This window comes from Tubulanus polymorphus, chromosome 8 (assembly GCF_964204645.1).
Source record: "Tubulanus polymorphus chromosome 8, tnTubPoly1.2, whole genome shotgun sequence".
NCBI classification, from domain to species: Eukaryota; Metazoa; Nemertea; class Palaeonemertea; order Tubulaniformes; family Tubulanidae; genus Tubulanus; species Tubulanus polymorphus.
The window spans coordinates 8,768,003-8,787,511 of NC_134032.1; the positions used below are offsets into that span (position 1 = coordinate 8,768,003).

General features: G+C 40.3%; 3 protein-coding genes across 9 annotated transcripts in view; 1 reads left to right on the top strand and 2 right to left on the bottom strand.

The window, feature by feature from the left end:
• Positions 1-791: 791 nt before the first annotated feature.
• On the bottom strand, positions 792-4,073 carry LOC141910071 (uncharacterized). Its single transcript, XM_074800785.1, has 4 exons — positions 3,631-4,073; positions 2,604-2,640; positions 1,987-2,100; positions 792-1,910 (listed from the first exon to the last, which is right to left on the bottom strand). The coding sequence occupies exons 1-4, from the start codon at positions 4,036-4,038 to the stop codon at positions 1,483-1,485; spliced, it is 987 nt and encodes a 328-aa protein (XP_074656886.1). The 5' UTR covers positions 4,039-4,073; the 3' UTR covers positions 792-1,482.
• A 461-nt stretch (positions 4,074-4,534) lies between these two features.
• LOC141910333 (uncharacterized) lies at positions 4,535-9,721 on the bottom strand. The gene is made up of 8 exons (XM_074801067.1): positions 9,685-9,721; positions 9,172-9,360; positions 8,403-8,477; positions 7,929-8,039; positions 6,572-6,679; positions 6,002-6,118; positions 5,319-5,499; positions 4,535-4,739 (listed from the first exon to the last, which is right to left on the bottom strand). Exons 1-8 carry the CDS (start codon positions 9,719-9,721, stop codon positions 4,637-4,639), a joined length of 921 nt encoding a protein of 306 aa, XP_074657168.1. The 3' UTR covers positions 4,535-4,636.
• Positions 9,722-13,960: 4,239 nt separating this feature from the next.
• The window catches only part of LOC141909562 (uncharacterized), a 43,498-nt gene continuing 37,949 nt past the window's right edge, over positions 13,961-19,509 (top strand). For 3 of the 7 annotated variants that reach the window (XM_074800015.1, XM_074800021.1, XM_074800016.1), the window contains exon 1: positions 13,961-14,473. In XM_074800015.1, coding sequence (XP_074656116.1) covers positions 14,448-14,473 — 26 coding nt within the window. In that variant the 5' untranslated portion in view covers positions 13,961-14,447. Of the gene's footprint in view, positions 14,492-16,385; positions 16,948-19,509 lie in introns of those variants that run through there. The other 4 variants (XM_074800018.1, XM_074800020.1, XM_074800017.1 and 1 more) reach the window with 2 other exon arrangements.

A 19,509-nucleotide genomic window follows, 5' to 3' on the forward strand; every position in this document is an offset into this window, starting at 1 on the left:
TATATGAAAGCTGTGGGTACTGGAGTGTGTAATGGGTAGTGTAGTGTGATCTGTGTGCATTTGTGGCCAGTACACAGATCACATTGTTCATTGGGGTTTGGTCCAGGACGAGATTTTCAACAACACGGAAGAAACGTGTAATAAATGATGACTTGAATTATTGTTGGAAAACTAAACGTTCCGTACTGACTAAAAATTAGTAATAACATTTTAGAAATGGCCAGAATTTTAACTTAGGTTCTATCTCATTTTTATTTTACAATTGCGATTGGTATAATTTTTTTTAAACGGCCGTTAAGGCTTCATGTTTCGTCTGCAATTCACTGCAAATAGTTACGCAACTACGCACATTTCAGTGTTTTTGGCAGCTGTACACTCAATCGGCACCGTTCGTGACTAGCTTCACTGCGGAATTATCATTAATAACCATCGCCATATCGCATCATCAACTTATATTGTGCCTTAAAACCCTAACAGCCGAAATAATTGATATGCACACACGATTTCTATCATTGAAAATTGAGAGAGTGGCCATGTTTGTGTTCTGCTGCTTCGCGTAAATCCCGCGCGGTGGCGCAACCGCGCGGAGTGGGGCCGATACGTCGTGTATCATCTACAGGGGGTGCTCGATGAGAGGTCGGATGGCGCAAACGATGACCAGTTGAATGCAGACAACAACATCCACTGGGAGGACCTCTGGCTAGCACCATATACCTCCTCAGCGAGTGACGAAGATCTTGATTTCAACGAATCGAAATTCTCGTGGAAATTGATTTAACAAAATTATATATTTCATTCTAAATATGTAAGTATTTTACAACGATTTTAGCAGATTTGTCACAATGCATTTAACGGTAATGAATATAGAAATCTCAAAAATAGCTATTAAAGATAAGAGCAAGGAAAAGCAAATGCGATACTCTATGATTAAAAGGCGAAAAAGGAATTATCAATTCTCAACACGAAAAAGCTCGAAGAAAACTTGTAAAATTCACGATCCTTCAAAATAGACACGTAGTCCCTGGGCCCAGTTGCACAGCCAGGCCAGATAAAACTTAAAATCATAGACAAGTCTAAAATTAATAGATACGTAAACAAAAGGAGCTTAGACCGGGTTTAAGTTTTAAAAACGGTTATAGAAACGAAATGAGTTGAGACCGGTCTTGTCTAGGTCTGAAATGTACAGCTGACTTCGCAATGAAACATGGCCCATGAACTTCGAATGCGAAAATAGAGCCACCTGGTTACATGATAAACATAAATTCCAAATTAAGCTTTTATCCTTGGAGAGATGGAAGTCACTTCACTAAGATGGCGCCACTGAGATATCGGACGATCAAAATCGATCAAAATTAGTTCATTTCCAAGTAACGATTTGAACGATCGGATGTGTAATTGTGAATGTGTGTTGTGGTTTTAAAATTTCGAAAGTTCGTCTATACCTTTTTTCTCAACTTTTCCCTCGCTGAAGCGCAGGGTTTGTCACTGTCCATCCAGACCCGTGACCTTGAACACGTTAAACTGGTTCCATGCCGAATTATTGACCATCACGCATTTTCCGCTTGACCACGACGCCACGTAGACATAAAGCAGGTCTCGAGCTTTCATCTCGATCTGCGCTGCTACGTTTATCAAGCGCTCCTGCTTGCCGGTCACTGTCTGGAAGCTCTCTGCCATCACCTCTTCGGCTAACGTGTCCGAACCGTACTTTCTGATGCTCAGTATCGCCAGGCAGTTGTGCGCGCCACCTGACGGCGTTCTTGCTGCGAACGACGCCTGCGCGTACGCGTAGAATACCCCGGATGTACCGGCCTCGACTTTGGCGTCGGAGAATCTTTTCAGACTTTTGTCGTCGCTTCGTTTCGATTTGCTGCGAAGATCGTCTGGCGCCCATCTCACCGCACCGCCACCTATATTTCAGAAAACGTAACATAGAGATGTACACCACGTACACACCACGAGGGGGAAGTATAGAAAATAAAATACCTGTGCCGGTGCTGGCCTTTTCTAAACGGATAGCACTAGGAGTCGTGCAGTTTCGGAGAGGTTTAACGGTGGTATGTACCGGTGGAATCGTGCCCGTCTGGCGGCAGTTCGGCTCTGAAAAGGCGAACGAAACCAAAGACTAACTCTACATCATTTGCGAGCATTTAAACGAGGACCCGCTTTCACATTTATCGGGTTAGATATAAACTCTAGCGACAATTGTCGAAATGGATCTACGATTCTTGGTTCTGGTTCCATTATGTGAGTTAACCTCGACAGCTCTTTACCTTCGAAATTTGACTGAGACACGAAGCAGGGGCGGATCCCGGGGGCTAAACGGCCCGCCCCCTATTTCTGCCGAGATATCATTTTTACAACCTGGCTTAAGAAACAGTTACAGATACAGTGGCAAACTATTGTCGGTTATTTTGTTCTAGACTCACTCCCGATGCTCGGAGGGTGATCTATTTTAAACAAAATTTGAAAACATTTTCTTGTGGGCACAAACCCCCTACATACGCACGTCTCGGATTTTTCGGCTCCCCCTCCTAGATCTACCCCTGCAAAGGTCACTCGCAACTTCGCAACGGAATGACTTTCTTATAGGCATAGCCTACCTTCTCCAAGTTTTCGATTCAGTCGTTGTTCCAAAATCTGAAGAAGCAAGAATTCATGTCCACATGTTCATCTTTAGACATAAAGACATTAATCGTTATTACGGTGGCTCATTCGGAAATGTCGGAAGAACTCGATCAAAATTAGTTCATTCTCCTTGCCGAACATTGCATAAAAAATTTGCATACTTTGCCAAAAATCCAAAAATTAGGAAACTCAAGCATCGATATAAACTTTGATTAGTCTTAAGAGTTCATATGTGGCGCGATTTTCATACATCATGCTTAGAATTTTAGAAATTATTGCTCGATTTTAATCGAGTTTGAGAAGAAATCCGGCGTTGACGTCGTATTAACACCAGCGACACCTGGCGGAGGATAGTGGAATTTCGCTTGCCACAGTAGCGTTGCCGGTACTCCATTCCTGATACGCCAAATGAGGACACTAAGAAGCCGAAATAAAAAGGGAACGCTGATCGGATTGTCCCTAAAGGTCGATTTTGGCACGTGAAAAGAGTTTCATGTTATGGCACCCCGGCCAACGAGGCACGAAAAGCCGTTTAGGTGCACGCTACAGCACATCTTGTGGATCTATCGTTTGATTTTTTTTCTCCGCTACGAAATGAAATAAGATCATTTTTCTCTTGGCCGAAAACTGAATTGAAAAATCTATTTCCCGGGCTTAGAATGCAAGTTGCTTTTCAGTACGAATGTAAATAGCGCAGTTCTGCACACAAATCCGTCGTAAAAGCTTTGTTGCTATTGGTATATTCTCTTTTCGGTTTTTTCGATTGCGGAACGAACTATAAGAGTATTCAAAATATATACCGAGAAAGATTATTTTTGTAACGACACGGGGTACAGTCTTCAAACAGGTTTAAACGATAAGAACACGTATAATATATAAGTGATTTATTTGTTTCGAGATTGTCGTCTATTTCTATGGCATACTATCTTTAAGCGGGTTTGCTACCTTGAAAGGTTTTTCTTAGATTATCTGCAAGAGTCTCAGAAGAAAATGGGCACTTACATTTTCGATCAATCTGTAGACATTATCGGCGGTACCCGGGCAGCATTTGCCATCGCCTTCGCCCTTCGACCCGGCGTATGTTCGCCGACTTCGATTATTCGAGTCGCCAGCAGCGAAATCGCACGGAAGGCACAACCCACCGCCGCCGCCGGGCGGGGAGCCGCTCAATCCTCGGCTCTGCGTCCGCGCGGCCGACTGGCTCCCAGAGCCTCGTCGGGTAGATTCGTCGTCACCTGCCTCTTGCCAGACGAGAAGCAACGTCACGCATACGCTGGCGTACAAAACCAGCAATACGCCAACTCCTTGGGCCACCAGTTCTTTACGAACAGCTTGCACCCCCTTGCGTTGGCCGGGTACTATATGCACCTCATCTTTCACTTGTACAGAGTCGCATGGATCTAGAGGCATAGCGTACCTTTTACATTCTTTTTCAAAATGAAGCCCAGTTGGCAAAGCGTACTATATTTACAATCATATTAGGTTATCAAACAATATAATCACAGCATATTACGCACTTGGAAACCGGTCGAGTTCAAAAACCCAAAACCAGGTAGTGGGTTATCAGCTATAGTGCTATTGATATCTTATTGAGATTGTTGGTCATATACCCGATGATAGTTTAAAGCCCAGTTTTACTTTAGCTTACGTTAAGCTTACGTCAAAACACTTGGGGGATGTTTAAACAGTTATATAGAACCAGCATCTGGAGCATTACGTAGTCATGTTGCAGTTATGACCTCAAGACCGGTCGACCATCTTGGTTTTATGGCCGATCTAGTATTTAAGACCGGTCTTAAAATCTAAGACCACATTGGAACTAACTTGGGGTTAAGATTTATATACTTCTTGCCAAGAAGAAGCAATACCGAACTGAATATTGAAAAGAAAATAAGCGAACAAAGAATTAAACGAAAAAACCAGTTTTATTTACGAGAGTCATATAATTTTTGTTTCTTTATTAAGCAATCAGTTTCACGTTTCGATCACAAACACCTTTCAATCTTTCCTAAGAATTGCATTTATATTTCACTTCGACGTACTTCGAAGTTCCCGGACACGGGTCTGAAAGCCCGACGAAATTCGGAGTACAACTGTTCTTGCCTTTACACCTATATACGGAAATTGAAATAAGACAGCGATTACAAATTATGAACCAAAACCCCCCGAATCCCTATTACCATTCGATAATACGATTACAACGTCTAGAATGAAAAATATTCGAACTTAGTTGGTTAATTCATAATCTAATATCAGAATCGCCTGTACCATCCGATTCAAATGTATCGCTCTCAAGTCACATAGATTTCTCAATCTGTGGTTCGAAAAAAACCGACCCGAGCGGAGATTACGGCATCACCCAATTCATATATCGCTCGCAAATCATTCACATTTTAACTTTTCTAAGAGAAATGCGACGCTAGTAGAGACTTCTGCATAGACCATTCATTAGATTGGGGTTTGAGAGGCCCCAGTTCCACAGATGTGAGTAAGAGTTAACTCATGAGTTGAAATCAGTTAATTATCAATGTTTTTAACTCCAGCGAGATATTTGACTCAGTACTGTGGCTGTGGAACTGGATCCATGTGTCTTGGCTATGGTGGACGTATATATAAATCTATTCTAATTTCTAGTTAATTCAAGCAGAGACAATGAATAAGTATTTAGTATCATATCACCAGATACTCACTGAGCATTGAGCATATCGGGAATTTGTGATCTATCCAGACATTCGATGCTGATAAAAGGCGACTGGCGGCAATATTGCGAGGAGGTTCTACCGTAGTACGAGTCAAGGATATCGACAGTTTGACCATCAGGGCACGCGATTTCTACCTGGCCGAATTTATCCGCGCAAATCTGCAAAGTACCTGCATTTAAACATTAAAAGACAATACAAGTCGAATCGATTGAAATTCTATAAGTAAAAAAGAAAAATTTGACATAGAATAACTAGGTCAGTCAACCAATTGACCCACATATAATGAGACATTAATCTAAAAGTCCTTTGTTGTAATCGGTCACAAGTTAAGTAGTTTCAGAACCTAGAACAATATCAACAATACGCACTAGGTAAGATCCGTATAAGTGACTGGCTCTATTATCTTGTCTGGCCGAGATATACTGGTAAAACCCTGCGAAGAAGGAACGCGGTAGCTCGCGTTGCCATCAAGTACGAACCCCTGCGAGGGAGGGGGGGGGGGGCGTGGCGGACCCCCGTGATGTTACCAGGTTCGAACCACCGAGGGAAAAGTCCGGCGACGTTACCAGATGTCACCACATAGTGAAGAACGTGGTAGAGAGTCTCATCATGGTACATCAGGTTCGGGTACCCGCGAGGAAGGCGGAACGTGGCCGAAGCTCAGTACATACCTTCTTGGCAGAAGATACCGCTCCAGCCAGGACTGCAGGTGCACGTGTACGAACCTGGCGTGTTAACGCAGTTACCGTGAACGCATCTGTTCAATTCATTCTCGCATTCGTTTATATCTACAATATAGAGAAAAAGAACATGTTACAAGTTTCGTGATGGAAATATCCAAAAAGGGCGAAAGAGAAATGAACCGATGAAAAACTAAGCCACAAATTTTTTCATCAAAAATATTATTCTCATCCGTTCTAATTCCCTCCACATTATGTCCCATACTTGTATATTTTTGTATATATTTATTGCATGTTGTAATTTATTGTGGAAATAAATCATTATCATCATTATTATCAATCAATTACTTTAGTGTTAAATCAATTTACTATCACTTATTGTCAATTTGTTCAAAAGCTGTTTTACCAGATTCAGAAGCACTCGTTGCTACAATCAACAAATTCACTTGTGTTACCAAATCATATTCCAGTGTCCAGAAATAATTTGTACTCGGTTACTCAACGTTCAACTAATGAATTAGTTGAGAAATTTGATCTTAATTTTCTAGACTTATTCGTTACCAGATTCGCAAACGGTGCCCTTATATCCGGATGGACAGGTGCAGACTGGTCCGGTATAACTGGGAAAGCATTCGCCATCATTCTGACACATATTCGGCTCGCATTGATCTGAAAAAATACCGTACACAGAAGTTACCGATCGACGATTTTAGATCGTCGTAGGAATGGGACAGAGGCGATTGAGGCGGGTTTACAGGCAGTCAAACCAATTCGGGATAGTGCCAAAGATGGTATTGATTTGACGGAAACATCTGAAGGATCGAGGAGCGAAACAGCTCGGGGCGAGGTCGACTGACGCCGCCTCTCCAAAACAATGTTTCTATACGGAAAAAGTGTATCGTTATGCAAAGGCAAGGGTGCATTAGATTCGGCTACGATGGTTGTTGCGTTGAACCCTCTTAGGGGTAATTGAAGACATATCTATGGACAAAAGTGACCTAAACCCCAATCCCTTTTGAATACGAAATATTGATTAGAAGGATGGGCAAGGCGATATCCTATGCTTGGATATATCATCTGCCTGTCGTTACGGTGCGGATTCGCGATGTATCCAATGCGAACAATGTGAAACCAACAGTTAGTGGAGAAATATTATTCGGATATTTCGACCAAGGGATTTGGCACGCTGTGGTTCGGTCATTGTTCCAAGATGGCCGGTTATTAGTCCCGACGACTATAAGTGGACGAACTACGAAAACCGAAGTAACCCAGGTAACGTCCATCGCCGTGTTGTAGGCTCGTCACGCCGTCTAGTTCAAGGCCATAAACTTATCACGATACTACGCGTAATTTGAATCGGCGGCGACGCGTACATACGACAAAATGGTCGCCGCGTAAACATACAAATCTCCGCCTTATTTCCCGCTGGGTCCATTAGCGCAATGACCGATCAGCACACAGCACATATACCCGTTACACAGAATCATTACAGCAACAAGCAATTTAGACCCGCTGAGCGAATTACTCAATGGAATCGCACGGCCACTAGGATTGGCGAGGCTGGCAGCACAAAGCGATCATTGTCATGGGAAAAATCATTTAAAGACTGTATCAAACCACCCAGTCTAGGTTAACTATCCATACCTAGTTAACTTTGATGTCCAGCAAATAAAACCTGGTCCAGGATGTGTCCCCTAGCGATAATTTTGATAACCAGTCTATATAACCGGGTCCATGTCTTTAACTCCAGTTGCATAGTCATTGCTTAGATTTAGGACCAGTCTTTAGACAATATATAAGTTCTATAGCTATAATCAAACAACATAAGTATAATCCCGAGATTTGAGTACACTTTTGGTCGGAAGTCACTATGCGCAACTGTGCGGGCCATGGTCTAAAAAAGTTAGATTCGACTTACCGACGGCGCACGTGAGGCCCATGAAGCCCAACGGACACGGTTGACAGGAGGCTAGCCCGTTCAGGCTATAGCAGGGCGCGTGGTTCGCGCACGGATTCGGTTTACACGGATCTGAAAGATACGAAAACCGCGAATCATGTTTCAAATTGGACAAGTACGTGATAATGTGTGGTTCTAGAATGGAAAAATATTATATAAGACCGTTAGCTGAAAAATTGATACCTTTTTTTCTCATTTGTGCTAAGGTTTAAAAGTTGAACCGGCCTACGTATCTACCCTGCACGTTAATCTTTTAAGAACCATGATCAAACTAACCGTAACAGACTAACCGGCAGCAATAGAAATGAACTGATTACAAATTCCATTGCAGTTTCCAAAATTACCCGGCCGATAAGGAGAAAAAATGCATCATTTTAAGCCTTAAATGCGAACAGTTATTCCAATCGGAATGACTCAAAAGATATATCACTTTACCGGTTTCGTCGGAAGACGATGTCCCCGGACGACGCTTGTAATGACTGCTGGGGAACCGAGCTCGATTGCGATTACCTGAAACACATCATATGAATATAGATTACAGTTAATATACTGTTGGCAACTGACATCAATCGCGTCATGGGTTTCAGCAGCTTTTAACAAATTGAGAAAATGTTGTGAACATTATTTGTTTCACCCATTACATTTGTGAATTACTCGGCGGATTCTTATAGGGGGGGGGGGGGGGAACTTACCGGGAGGATTCTTACCAAGGGGGATTTTTACCAGGGGGATTCTTGCCTTGTGGGATTTTAACAAGGGGGTAATGGGTATTTTTACGTAGGGGATATTCACCGGGGGATTTTTATCAGGGAATTTTTACCTTGTAGGGTTTTACCGAGGGTGTACCGGGGGGGATTATTACCTACATCACCAATAAGTGACCACATTGATCCTAAATAGCGGCTACCGCCTTGTATTTTGAAATGCCACCACATGACATAGATATGTCGTAGAATTCTTAAGGACTACATGTTTTCTTATCAATAGATTTACCAATATTTACCGGCACGTTTTAGTGTTTATCTGAACTCGATTGTTAAAAGTGCCCTTCTCATACGCTGCCGTACTTATAGGTACGTTTTTATCGAAGGGACCCGTCAAAACAACTGATATAGTTTGATTCATTCGCGGATAAAAGGGAATATAATATGATAGGGTCCAAAAGGATATCGTGAAAAGTTAAAAGCATTAGCTCCGAACTAACCGTTTATTTCGGGCCGAGTGACCCGGGAGCCGAAATTGCCACCATAATCCGTAGTATATCCACCCTGGTGGGGATAATCGTAATCCGCGTAATCGTAATCCGGATGCGTGATATAGTAGTTGTAGTCGGGAAAACGGTTGCCCGGATTACGGATGCGGGCGCTGCGCAAACGAATCACACCCGAAACCACTTATAATAAAGAAGAAAAAACAGAAAAATCACGAATTTCAGATACGATTTTTCTTTTTCCGGAAAACCAACACGTAATTACAATTGAAATTAATTGAAATCTATTCGAAGATGATTTTTCCAAGGAATTTCGAAGAAAAAATATTGGTCTGCTATGTTATATGGGCCATTCAGTCTATAAGACTTTCTTGGGTTGGATTTTTTTGGGTTGGATCTTTAATTTTCATCAGCATGAAAAGCAAACATTTTTGCTTACAAGAAACAATTCAATTCAGATTTCGAATTTTTAATTCTCAACCAAATTTCGAATTTTGATTAATCTACTTGGCTTTACGAAATCGTTTTCCACGACTTCGGTCATCGTAGTTTGGAGGAATTTTCGTCGGCAAGAATTTGTTAATTACTTCTTCAAGCATAAGTTTTTTTCTAAAATGAATTCAGACTAAAAGGAGATGGGAGACCTGCTATCAGAATAAGTTCCGTCGATATCGTTAGGATTTTCATCGCGAGATCTTTCGTTCCCTAGGAGAAAATAAAAGAAACGAATGTAGAAATAAAAAACGATGCGTTAATCTTAGTTCGATTCATTTGAAGAGGCCAGAATTAAGTTCCGCAGTTGCGAATAAAATTCGATTTGAATGACTTAGTGATTTGAACAGTTCCAGGTGCATATGGGTTAATGCTTAGTTATATTTTATCTTAAATTGGGGATTGATTGTTTTCTATTTGATTGGTAGATTTCGTTCGTTTTTTTTTTCATTTCGTGTCCCTTGCAGACCTACCACACCTGCAGGGATCGAAACAGCGATAAAACATTTTCGTAAAAGAAACGAATATAGAAATAAAAAACGATTCGTTAATCTAAGGAAAGAAAAACCTGGGTCAAAGACTTTGAGATCGACGACTTTCCGAATACTGAAGTCAAATACTTGCGACGACTGCGGGAACGGATCCGCAGTTGTTTTGAGTTAAATCCTTGAAATTAGTTCATTTTCAAATAATTACTTAATCATTCGACTTAATCATTAGGAATCCAAAGAATGAAGATAAAGCTTACTGGTTAATAAATCTTGTGCGTTGAAGATACGAGAATCGGCCGGCAAGTTTGTACAGCCCCTTACCACCAGACCTGTGCGCGGTACCCGGTCGGTAGACTCAACACGCCACGAGCGCACCCGCAACGTTCTTATTGCCATCGATCACCCGGAAAAATTACCGTCTGCAAACCCGCAACCGAGATGTGAACAAAAATGAAAAAGCTTTTTCTTACTTCTGTTATATCAATTTCAAACCCCCGCACCTGTCAGTACACCGGCGGCGTCACCGTTGAAAAGGGGCGTGGCCGCTGTTACGTCACCCACACTGGCGCCGTGACGTGACGCGATGGTGATAAAATTGCGGACGACAGCCTTGTCATAATGCGCGGTTCGATTCGTTTGAAGAGGCCAAAATTAAGTTCCACAGTTGCGAATGATATTCGACTTGAACGATTTTAGTTATTTTATCTCCGAGTTAAAACTTATTTTGTACCCAGTTCTATCGATGCATATGAGCTACGGTTTGGATATTTTTCATCTTAAGATAGAAATTGACCCTCCTGTTATTCATTGGATTAGTAGATTTCGTTTTTCATTTTTGATTTGGTGTCCCTTACAAACCTACCACGCACCTGCAGGGATCGGAACGGCGTTAAAATATTCGAAAGGCACTGATTTCAACTTGAAGTGAAATCTATCGATGTCGTTGAGATTTGAGAGTCATCTCGACTCAATTGAACTGAGCTCATTTCGATTCTGTGATGTCGTCGAGTATGCCTCACAACTGCAGAACCGGCATCCATTTCCGGAAATGTGTTGATATTTCGCTGTAGGCAAATCTGATGAAAAATGAATTCATTTTCAAACAGGTTGTTGATTATTAGCGTTTCGCGAATCGATTTGGGCACGACTGTAAGAATATTGTGAAAATTTCACTCGATTCCCATCGATCTGAAGTCGTTGACAAAATGTATGAAACTATCTCAATGTTGGTAGCGGGCATAGTGCTAGATTTTTTTCAGCTACAGGAAAGGCGGTAATGTCTGTCGAATTAAGTGATTTGGTGGAGTAAAACACGGTTCGTGTCTAAACCAATGGATTCACGTTTAGAAATTTCAATAATTAACAAAATATTCGCAACGTACATATAGAATTACATGTATTTAGTAGAAATGATTCTCAAATCATTGAATTGAAAATGTGTCCATATAGGGACTGGTTTATAGTTTTAATAATCTCAGGACCAGGCATATGTATATACGTACGTAGGGTTACAGGAAGCAATACTCAATATGAAAAAAAAACCTATCTTTTGAGATCTCTTATACGCGTAAAAGGGTAGATCTTAAATATATAAACTCATAATTTCCAATATCCATTTGGTTTGCCGAGTATCTACTCTGAAGGTCACAAGCTGACGTTTCCGAAGTTCATCAACAGCTGCGATCGAACGATATTCAGGCCTCCACATTTCGTCTGCAAGCACATCAGAGAAAAAAAACTGAGCGCCTCTATCCTCTTTGTCCAATTACCCCCTTCCCATGTCGTAGCATTTCCCACAGCGCTTCAAAGTCCATGTATTCCCTCCTCTCTCCCTTCCCTCAAACACTTTTAATTCCATCTATTCCGGATCCTATCATTTCCCTCTAAATATCGTTGTTCTCATTCTTGTCCCCCCTCTCTCCTCTCTCCTTCCTGTGGCTATCTGCATCCAGTCTCTCCACCTCATCTTATCTCATTTCCCATCTTCTTATTCTCCCCGTTCCCTCTTCTTTCCTTCTTCGCCTTCACTTCTTCTGTACCTCCATTCTCCCGAGCTCTTACTGACAAAGGCTGCGAACGTTCCGTATTATTTTTCATAAAATAACCTCTCGCCAGTCACCTGCACACATGGCGCGCAACACACCGACCGGGTTAGGACAGACACACGTTGTCTGCATACTGATGGAGAGATCAAGAATACAAATAATGAGGCGCATAAGTTCCTGGCACTATGTCGCTCTTTACTATACTCTTCAGCGAAACGGATAAGATTAATGTAACGATTAATCATGAATAAACATATTCTACGTCCGCGCCTGACGTTTTACAAACGATGTGTCGTTTCGTTGAAAAATAAATTACGCTGAATTGAAAAGTAAGTCAACATGACGAATCGTCGTAACAAGAAATACGAATAACAGCCTAGCTTTAAAACTATTAAGCTGCCAAAGGTTCTGAAAATAGTCAAATTATCGAAGTTAACCACAGTCCATCAGTCCACTGTCCATTTGCTCACTATCTACCGTCTAATAATAATAATGATAATTACAATAATAGTAATAATAATCTGTATATTCACCATTGAGCTTATTCCTGTTGATCAATGAAATCTTTAACAACAACAACATTGCCGTTATTACGCTGAATTAGTAAAACAGTGCTATGATATTTGAACTTATATTGATAAGCAATCTGCACATGATAGTCCCCGCTTCGATTGAACTGGTGTGTCGATTGTTTTAGGGAATTTAGTTTTTCTAAATTTATGGAAGACGTTTTCGACCGCATTTCGTCTGCGCACGCGCTATCAAACTACCTGAGCCCGCTCTAATCATATAGATGGCGCAATAGTTTCGAAAATCGCTCACAATTTGTCACACTTGTGATCAGGAATTCAGTGACAACAAATTCAAAATTCTAGACAAAGGTTCAATCTGATCTCGATTGTAAAATTAGGGAGGCCCTGTTTATTAAAGCGCAATACCCTCTTTAAATCAACAATTATTTAAAAACGGCTCATCATTTATCCTAAATGTATTCAAATAATTAGCTCGTAGTTAAATACTTTGTAATTAGCTTCGAATTTAGCACTTGTAGTTTTGTAACTTATGTTGTATATAAACCTGTAGTTTAATCATTTGATTCACTTGTATTTCACCTGATGAGGGGATATGATCCCGAAAACGTTCGTGTTAATAAACTAATTTAGTATTTACTCATTAGAAAATGAGGTTTTTAGTGTTATCGCTTCCCCTATGGTTATTGGGATACTTTAACTCTCTGTCTAAGATCTGTTTCGAAAATAGTTTGTGAACGTATCTAGGAATTTTCAACCTTCGAGTAGGCCAAATCAGCTCTTAACCTAAGAGGCAAGACTTTTACAATTCAAACGAACTTTTGATTCGTTCTTGTGAGGACATTTTCGGATGGTAGAATTGCCACAATCAAACGTGGAGAACGAATGATAAGATAAGAACCCACTATATACAGATTTAAATGTTGTTAAGTAACGAACTTATTTAATCAAAAATTGAATTGACACGACGTTTCAAAATCCCACACTAGAAATCATCGGCAGGTATGAGGGGATTAGCTAAAACAGGGCTAGGGATGAACTTCGCCGAAAACTTGATAAGCGAATAACAGCGATAAGCACAGATAGGTAATGCCCGAAAAAATTCCAGCGGTAAGATCGTGTTTACCTGTCGAATTATCTAACATTCTTTTCTAAGATTCTTTTGGGTCAAATATATCGTTATTGATTTTATGTCACGAATTGATATTTTATTTCTGCAAGCGTTTATCTCACCGTACAGCCTATAGCGTCAGCGTATTTTTGTTTCGTGGAGGAAATAGCGGCTGGATTGAAAATCTTACTTTCAAGGGATCTAATGATACTTCTGTTCCAAGATCCACAGTTGATGACTTAATTGGACTCTAGTGTTTATTGAAATAGTTAGTGATTTGACGGAATATTCGAAGCAAACTGGATCCAGTCTCCTGGATCCAGTTCCACAATTGCTGGCTGGCTGGCTGGCTGGATTCGCTAAAAAGTTCATCCTGAATTACTTATACCCGCAAACGTGAAACTGTAAAAGTTGAGACCTTGTTGTTACAAAGTCAAAACTAAGAAATCTATGACCGATTTGAAGGCTTATTTTGGTTAATTAATTAGACTAACCATTTTTGTAATTAAAAGCTGTGAATCTGGATTCAGAAACAGGCATTGATGTAGCCGGCATTTTGAAGACTTTTGTCAAATCGTTTTTGGATTAGGAACATAAGACAATGGCGTCATGTTCACCAAGAGATCCGTAAGTACAGAATAAACCGTAAGTTTATCATTTTAGAAACCCAGAAAGAATATATTTATTCAAACTCCTACCATTGCTATCGTTTATGGAGAAATAGAGTATTTACGTAATTACAAATACAACTGTTTAGTCCGCTATCTGGAGGAAAGAAGATTATTAACAGTTTATAATAATAGAAACTGCTATACTATTAGGCTCGCCTATCTAGCGGTGCACGGGGCCCTTCTTATAAGTTGTACTCGACTTTTAAAGAATCACAATTGGCAAGCGTCATATCTCAACTGACAACTGTGGAATTGTGGAAATGGGTCATTCCACCGTGGAACTATAAACTGGGCCGTTCGACTCGGGGTGTTTTTGGTAGGCCATAAATAAGTTTGAATCAGACTCGTAGACGGGCGTCAAAGCCCTGTCGTCTGCCGGTGTTTCCCGGTTACTAAGACACAATTCTCAGGCGCGATCAACAAACCGTGTGAAATACTTTACAAACTAACTTCCGATTAACGCCGAAACAATCCAGACGCACGAGTTAGAAATGTATACCCCATTCAACTAAATCATCTAATTATGTTGTCGCTGACTTTTGAAATGAAATTGCAAGTGAAGAAAAGTTATAAATTTCTTTAAAGAATTTTTTTAACGATTCTACGATTGCGAGAATGATATGAATTTCGGCTCGCTATGAAAGGAATTTATGGAATAACGATAACTTAAAAGACCTATATTGAAATCGCCCACGTCAAATCGACGACGCATGATATTTTTCTTGTGATTATTCAATCTACTTATGATATTATACCCATGTGACATACTAAGTTATATATTATTACGTCATCTCATTTCAAGTACTGATTTTATTTGTTTGATGCGTACAGAAATATGAAAGATGTTACCGAGGATCTTTCTGTTGATTAATGATTAATTTGAACATTTCATTTCATATTTCATTGAAATGTTACCGAAAAAACCTCAATTTGTTACTGATAGCACTTTTCAGTGATTGGCAGCCCCGAAAACCCGATCCCGACGGTGAGATTCTCTACTCCGTCATTTAGAAAATATAGTAGTACCTCTCCCTCAATCATCGCCATTCGTACCTCTACACTCACCGGACCGGTCGACGATAATCGTATTCCTACATAGATATTGAAATTCACGAATGAACATATTGTCTCCCACGGGATTTTCGGCAGTAATTTTTGGGACATTTTATTAACAATTCTGTGGTCTAGATTACCCATATATCATTTACCTAATATTGCTCTTTCTTACTATAAGGACCAGTTCTGTCGATGTCGCAGCTTATAATTTGACATATTTATCTATCAAGATTATTCAATTGCTTATTCGGAGGGGGATTCTTTGTGATCAAATGTGTCCATATCTTTTTTCGATTTCATTTGTCCAAAAATAATCGAAAACGAACCACTTGTAATTTCGATTTTGGATTCAAAGAGTTATTGTTCATTTACCGTGACTCCACAGTTATTGAAATTAGAATGATGTATCTTAAATTCAATTAAAGAACTATTGAACTAGGTTTAGATACTCAGGGCCGGCAACTTGGCCCTCGTTGGAATCGGGAGTTTCAGCTTTCCGTTGATAAAACAGTCAACAGGCAAGAGTCGAGGATCCTGGTGGAAACCCCATCTGCCCTCTAGGACACAAAGGCTCCTAAGTGAGTTGATGAGTTGATAAGTTGATAAACCTCATCAGTAACAACAACACCGGCAATTTCGTGCGCAAATTCAATCGGCAACAAATCGCTCCCGAGGGAAATTCAACAACCCCTCTAGAACTAATCTATTGTCAACGCGCGTGTGTGACATTTATGTTTTTCATAGATCGACTTCGCATCGAACGGCGCCGTGCAAAACATTACATCGTACATATACGATAGGGGCGCAACAAGCTTTAGAATACGGTAACGGGGCGTACGTAAAATCGTGAGCTCCGCGACGCTCTAGAGACAAGGACTAATTAGAGCTCTCGCTAGGAAACCGTGTGCGGGGATGAGCGCGCGTATTGTGATGTCAATGCGATGGAAAATAGATACTTCATAATATAGTGCGTAACATCGATGTAAATCATCATCGACAGCTCAGATCATGAGACTCGTATAATAGATACAATATTATTATCAATCATTAAAGGATTGTAGTGGTTTCCGTCGTCGCGGCCGGACGGCTCGAAGTCCCGGTCATTAAACGCGCGAATTGAATACGGGATTTAAGAATTTATGAAACCTGCCTGAAACGTATAAACAAACGGTGTGATAACCGAATTTCGTTTGAGCTAAAAGCGGGCAGAATTCGTAAACATTATCTGGAAATTGATATAATTTTGAATTTGGTGTAGCTACGGTGAATGTTCTTGTACGAAGGATTATCCTTTTCAAAGATCTGCGAAAAAACTAGGAATTTTAAATTCGTGGATTTCCCGAGCGAGACCGACCGTTGAGGTTGAAAATTAAGGTAATTTGAAAGGTATTATATATGACGTTATTTGCTAAAGCTTTTCGAATGGATTTTTTAAAAATCTGATACGATATTTAGGACTTTTTCCAGGTTTTTCTCGGATTCAATTAGAATCTCATGGCCACGATTTCTCTAATTCGACGAAAAATGATTGAAAATTGCGGACCATATATGAAAATGATTTGATTCAGCACCCGAGTATTAATACCAGTCGATAAAACAGGCGCCCGTGTTACTTGTAATTGTGGTAAATTCAATTCGTACTTAATAAGGTAAACCCCTGATCAAAACTATAGTCTATTAAATGGGGATTGTAGATCGAGGTGACTTGTAAGCGGTGCAAGGCGCCTGTCAATATCATGCCGATAAGTTATAAACATTGTCCATTTATCGTATAAAATCTCATGCCCTTTCCCGGCGCACGCCGACCTTTTCTTTGGCAGGCTGAAATCGCGTCGTAGAATCGTGCGAATTTTTCGCCGGCTATTAATCAGATATTCATTTTATCGCGTTCGCGTCTCGACTAAAATCTAAAAACGAAACTCGCATGTACTTGAAATGTTTAGCCGGAGAAACTCTACCATAGCTTCTCACGTGAAAAACTTTTAAAAAAAGTGAAGCCCATACCTTCGTCGGCGAATATCGCTATTCGGGTTTATCATGTTTTTAATTTCAAAATCGTGTTTCGTAGCTCAACCTGCAGTTGATGGGAACAGATCTTGAAGCCCGGCGCACGCGACGCCGGGAAACGCAGAAACTGCAAACAGAAACAATTTGGTTTCTACTGACAAGTGACTTTATGATTTCAATAAAGTGAAAACCCAAAATTAAATATGAAAAAAAACTGGGAGAGAATCTAACGTTTCGACTCAATCCTATAAGCCATTTTTCACTCGGTATTGTTATATTACTGTTCCATGAATTTTATTTTGAAAATGGCTTATGGAATTAAGTCGAAACATCAGATTCTCCTCAGTCTAGGTTTTGTTTTTCATTTTATTGTCGGGGTCTTCAAAGACATTTCCGCGCGTCTCCCTGTGGTCGTGTGCGTTAACAAGAAACGAGAAACGTGTTTTAGGGAAATTATGTTTCCATAATCAAACGTATTTGATTCGCAGTGTTTCTGAGTTTCCGTGTTTCCTTGTGTCGTGTTAGTTGGACTTTGTATAGAGAAACTAAGTTGATTTCGCAGAAAGTAGCATCTCTTCTCTGAAAATACCTAAAAGTTGCCAACAGCTTATTCAACACTGAATGAGGTACTCATCCTCTTGACGGGGATTTCACGTATGGCAGCTGAGGATCCGCCAGGGGTCGCTAGAAGATAGTTGGTCTTCCGCGTTCGATATCCGAGTAGAATAATGGAAGTATTGTATATTTGGTGGGTGCAGTAATGATATATGGATTCTGGAATTTTAGAATCCAGTTCAAAGTTTATTGTTCATCGAAAATGGTGAACGAATTTTGACAATGGAAGACCTACTGGTTGTCACGCCATCTGGTGGGATGTTGCGGGTTCACTTGAAATAAATTTTTCATTCGAACGCGCTAGGTGAAATCTTTTTTGCCCCGTAAATATTGTATGCAAATCGTGACGTTGTCCGATAAACGCAGACTTAGTAACCATGGGAGCTAAGTAAAATTTATAGTTTTAATGTTGTCGCATGTCGCGCGCACGAGGCCACTCGTCTCTCTCCCGCTCCCTCGAAAAATCTGAGCTCCATAAAGCGCAGTCACGCGCTGTCACTTGATGTAACGGGCGAAATATCGCGCACGGTAATTCGATAATATTTCGTGACAGGTATCGTTAGATATACAAATAAACTAACAAGCCATCGCCACGGTGGGTATGGTTTCGTAGGGACGAAGGAGTCAGTTGCACTAGTTGTTATAAAAATGCGTGCATCAATATTTCTTTTGATCTTATAACAGGGCTTAACCCTGCTAGTTTTTTGATATGTAGATTTTTGATTTAGTTTTGATTTGATGTCCCTTACAAACCCACCACACCTGTCGGGATCGAAACAGAGGGTTTGATATTTAAATTGGAAATCAAAGTACAGAGTTGAGTGTGATCGGCGGTCGGGTTAACAGAATGTTTCGTTTAAAAATCGAAGTACATAATTGGAAAATTCGGTTCCAGCTCGTCATTCAAACAACTTCCAACCAGCCTGAACCGGCAAGCGACTGATAGGGGTTAACTTTGTTAATACATCGACATTTTGGAAATACACATATCACAAGATTGACGATCATTTTGTCCATTTTTATTTTCTTTTGTCATTTTCGACGTGTAAATAGTCCGAGTTCAACATCGTTAATTTCACGATGAGTACAATCAAAGTTAGAACAGTCAAAAGTAGTTAACTTTCGATTACCTTAAACTCTACAGTCAAAATCACATTATTTTCAATTTCTTAAACTTTACAGTCAAAATAAGTCAATTTGCAATTTCTTGAACTCTGCAGTCAAAAAAAATAAGCCCATTTTAAATCGTTGAGACCAATCATTTAACAATGGATTCTTCGAGACAAAGCTTATTAGCGTACACGGATACACCCA

What these genes read in the sequence shown, in the direction of transcription:
- LOC141910071 (XM_074800785.1), bottom strand. Translation starts at nt 4,038, where the DNA reads ATGCCTCTAGATCCATGCGACTCTGTACAAGTGAAAGATGAGGTGCAT. An exon ending in GAATCGAAAACTTGGAGAAG is followed by an intron (nt 2,101 to 2,603) that starts GTAGGCTATGCC and finishes TCGCCTTTTCAG; the next exon opens with AGCCGAACTGCCGCCAGACG. An exon ending in AAAGGCCAGCACCGGCACAG is followed by an intron (nt 1,911 to 1,986) that starts GTATTTTATTTT and finishes TCTGAAATATAG; the next exon opens with GTGGCGGTGCGGTGAGATGG.
- LOC141910333 (XM_074801067.1), bottom strand. Translation starts at nt 9,721, where the DNA reads ATGACCGAAGTCGTGGAAAACGATTTCGTAAAGCCAA. An exon ending in AAACGATTTCGTAAAGCCAA is followed by an intron (nt 9,361 to 9,684) that starts GTAGATTAATCA and finishes CTTTATTATAAG; the next exon opens with TGGTTTCGGGTGTGATTCGT. An exon ending in CACTCGGCCCGAAATAAACG is followed by an intron (nt 8,478 to 9,171) that starts GTTAGTTCGGAG and finishes GATGTGTTTCAG; the next exon opens with GTAATCGCAATCGAGCTCGG.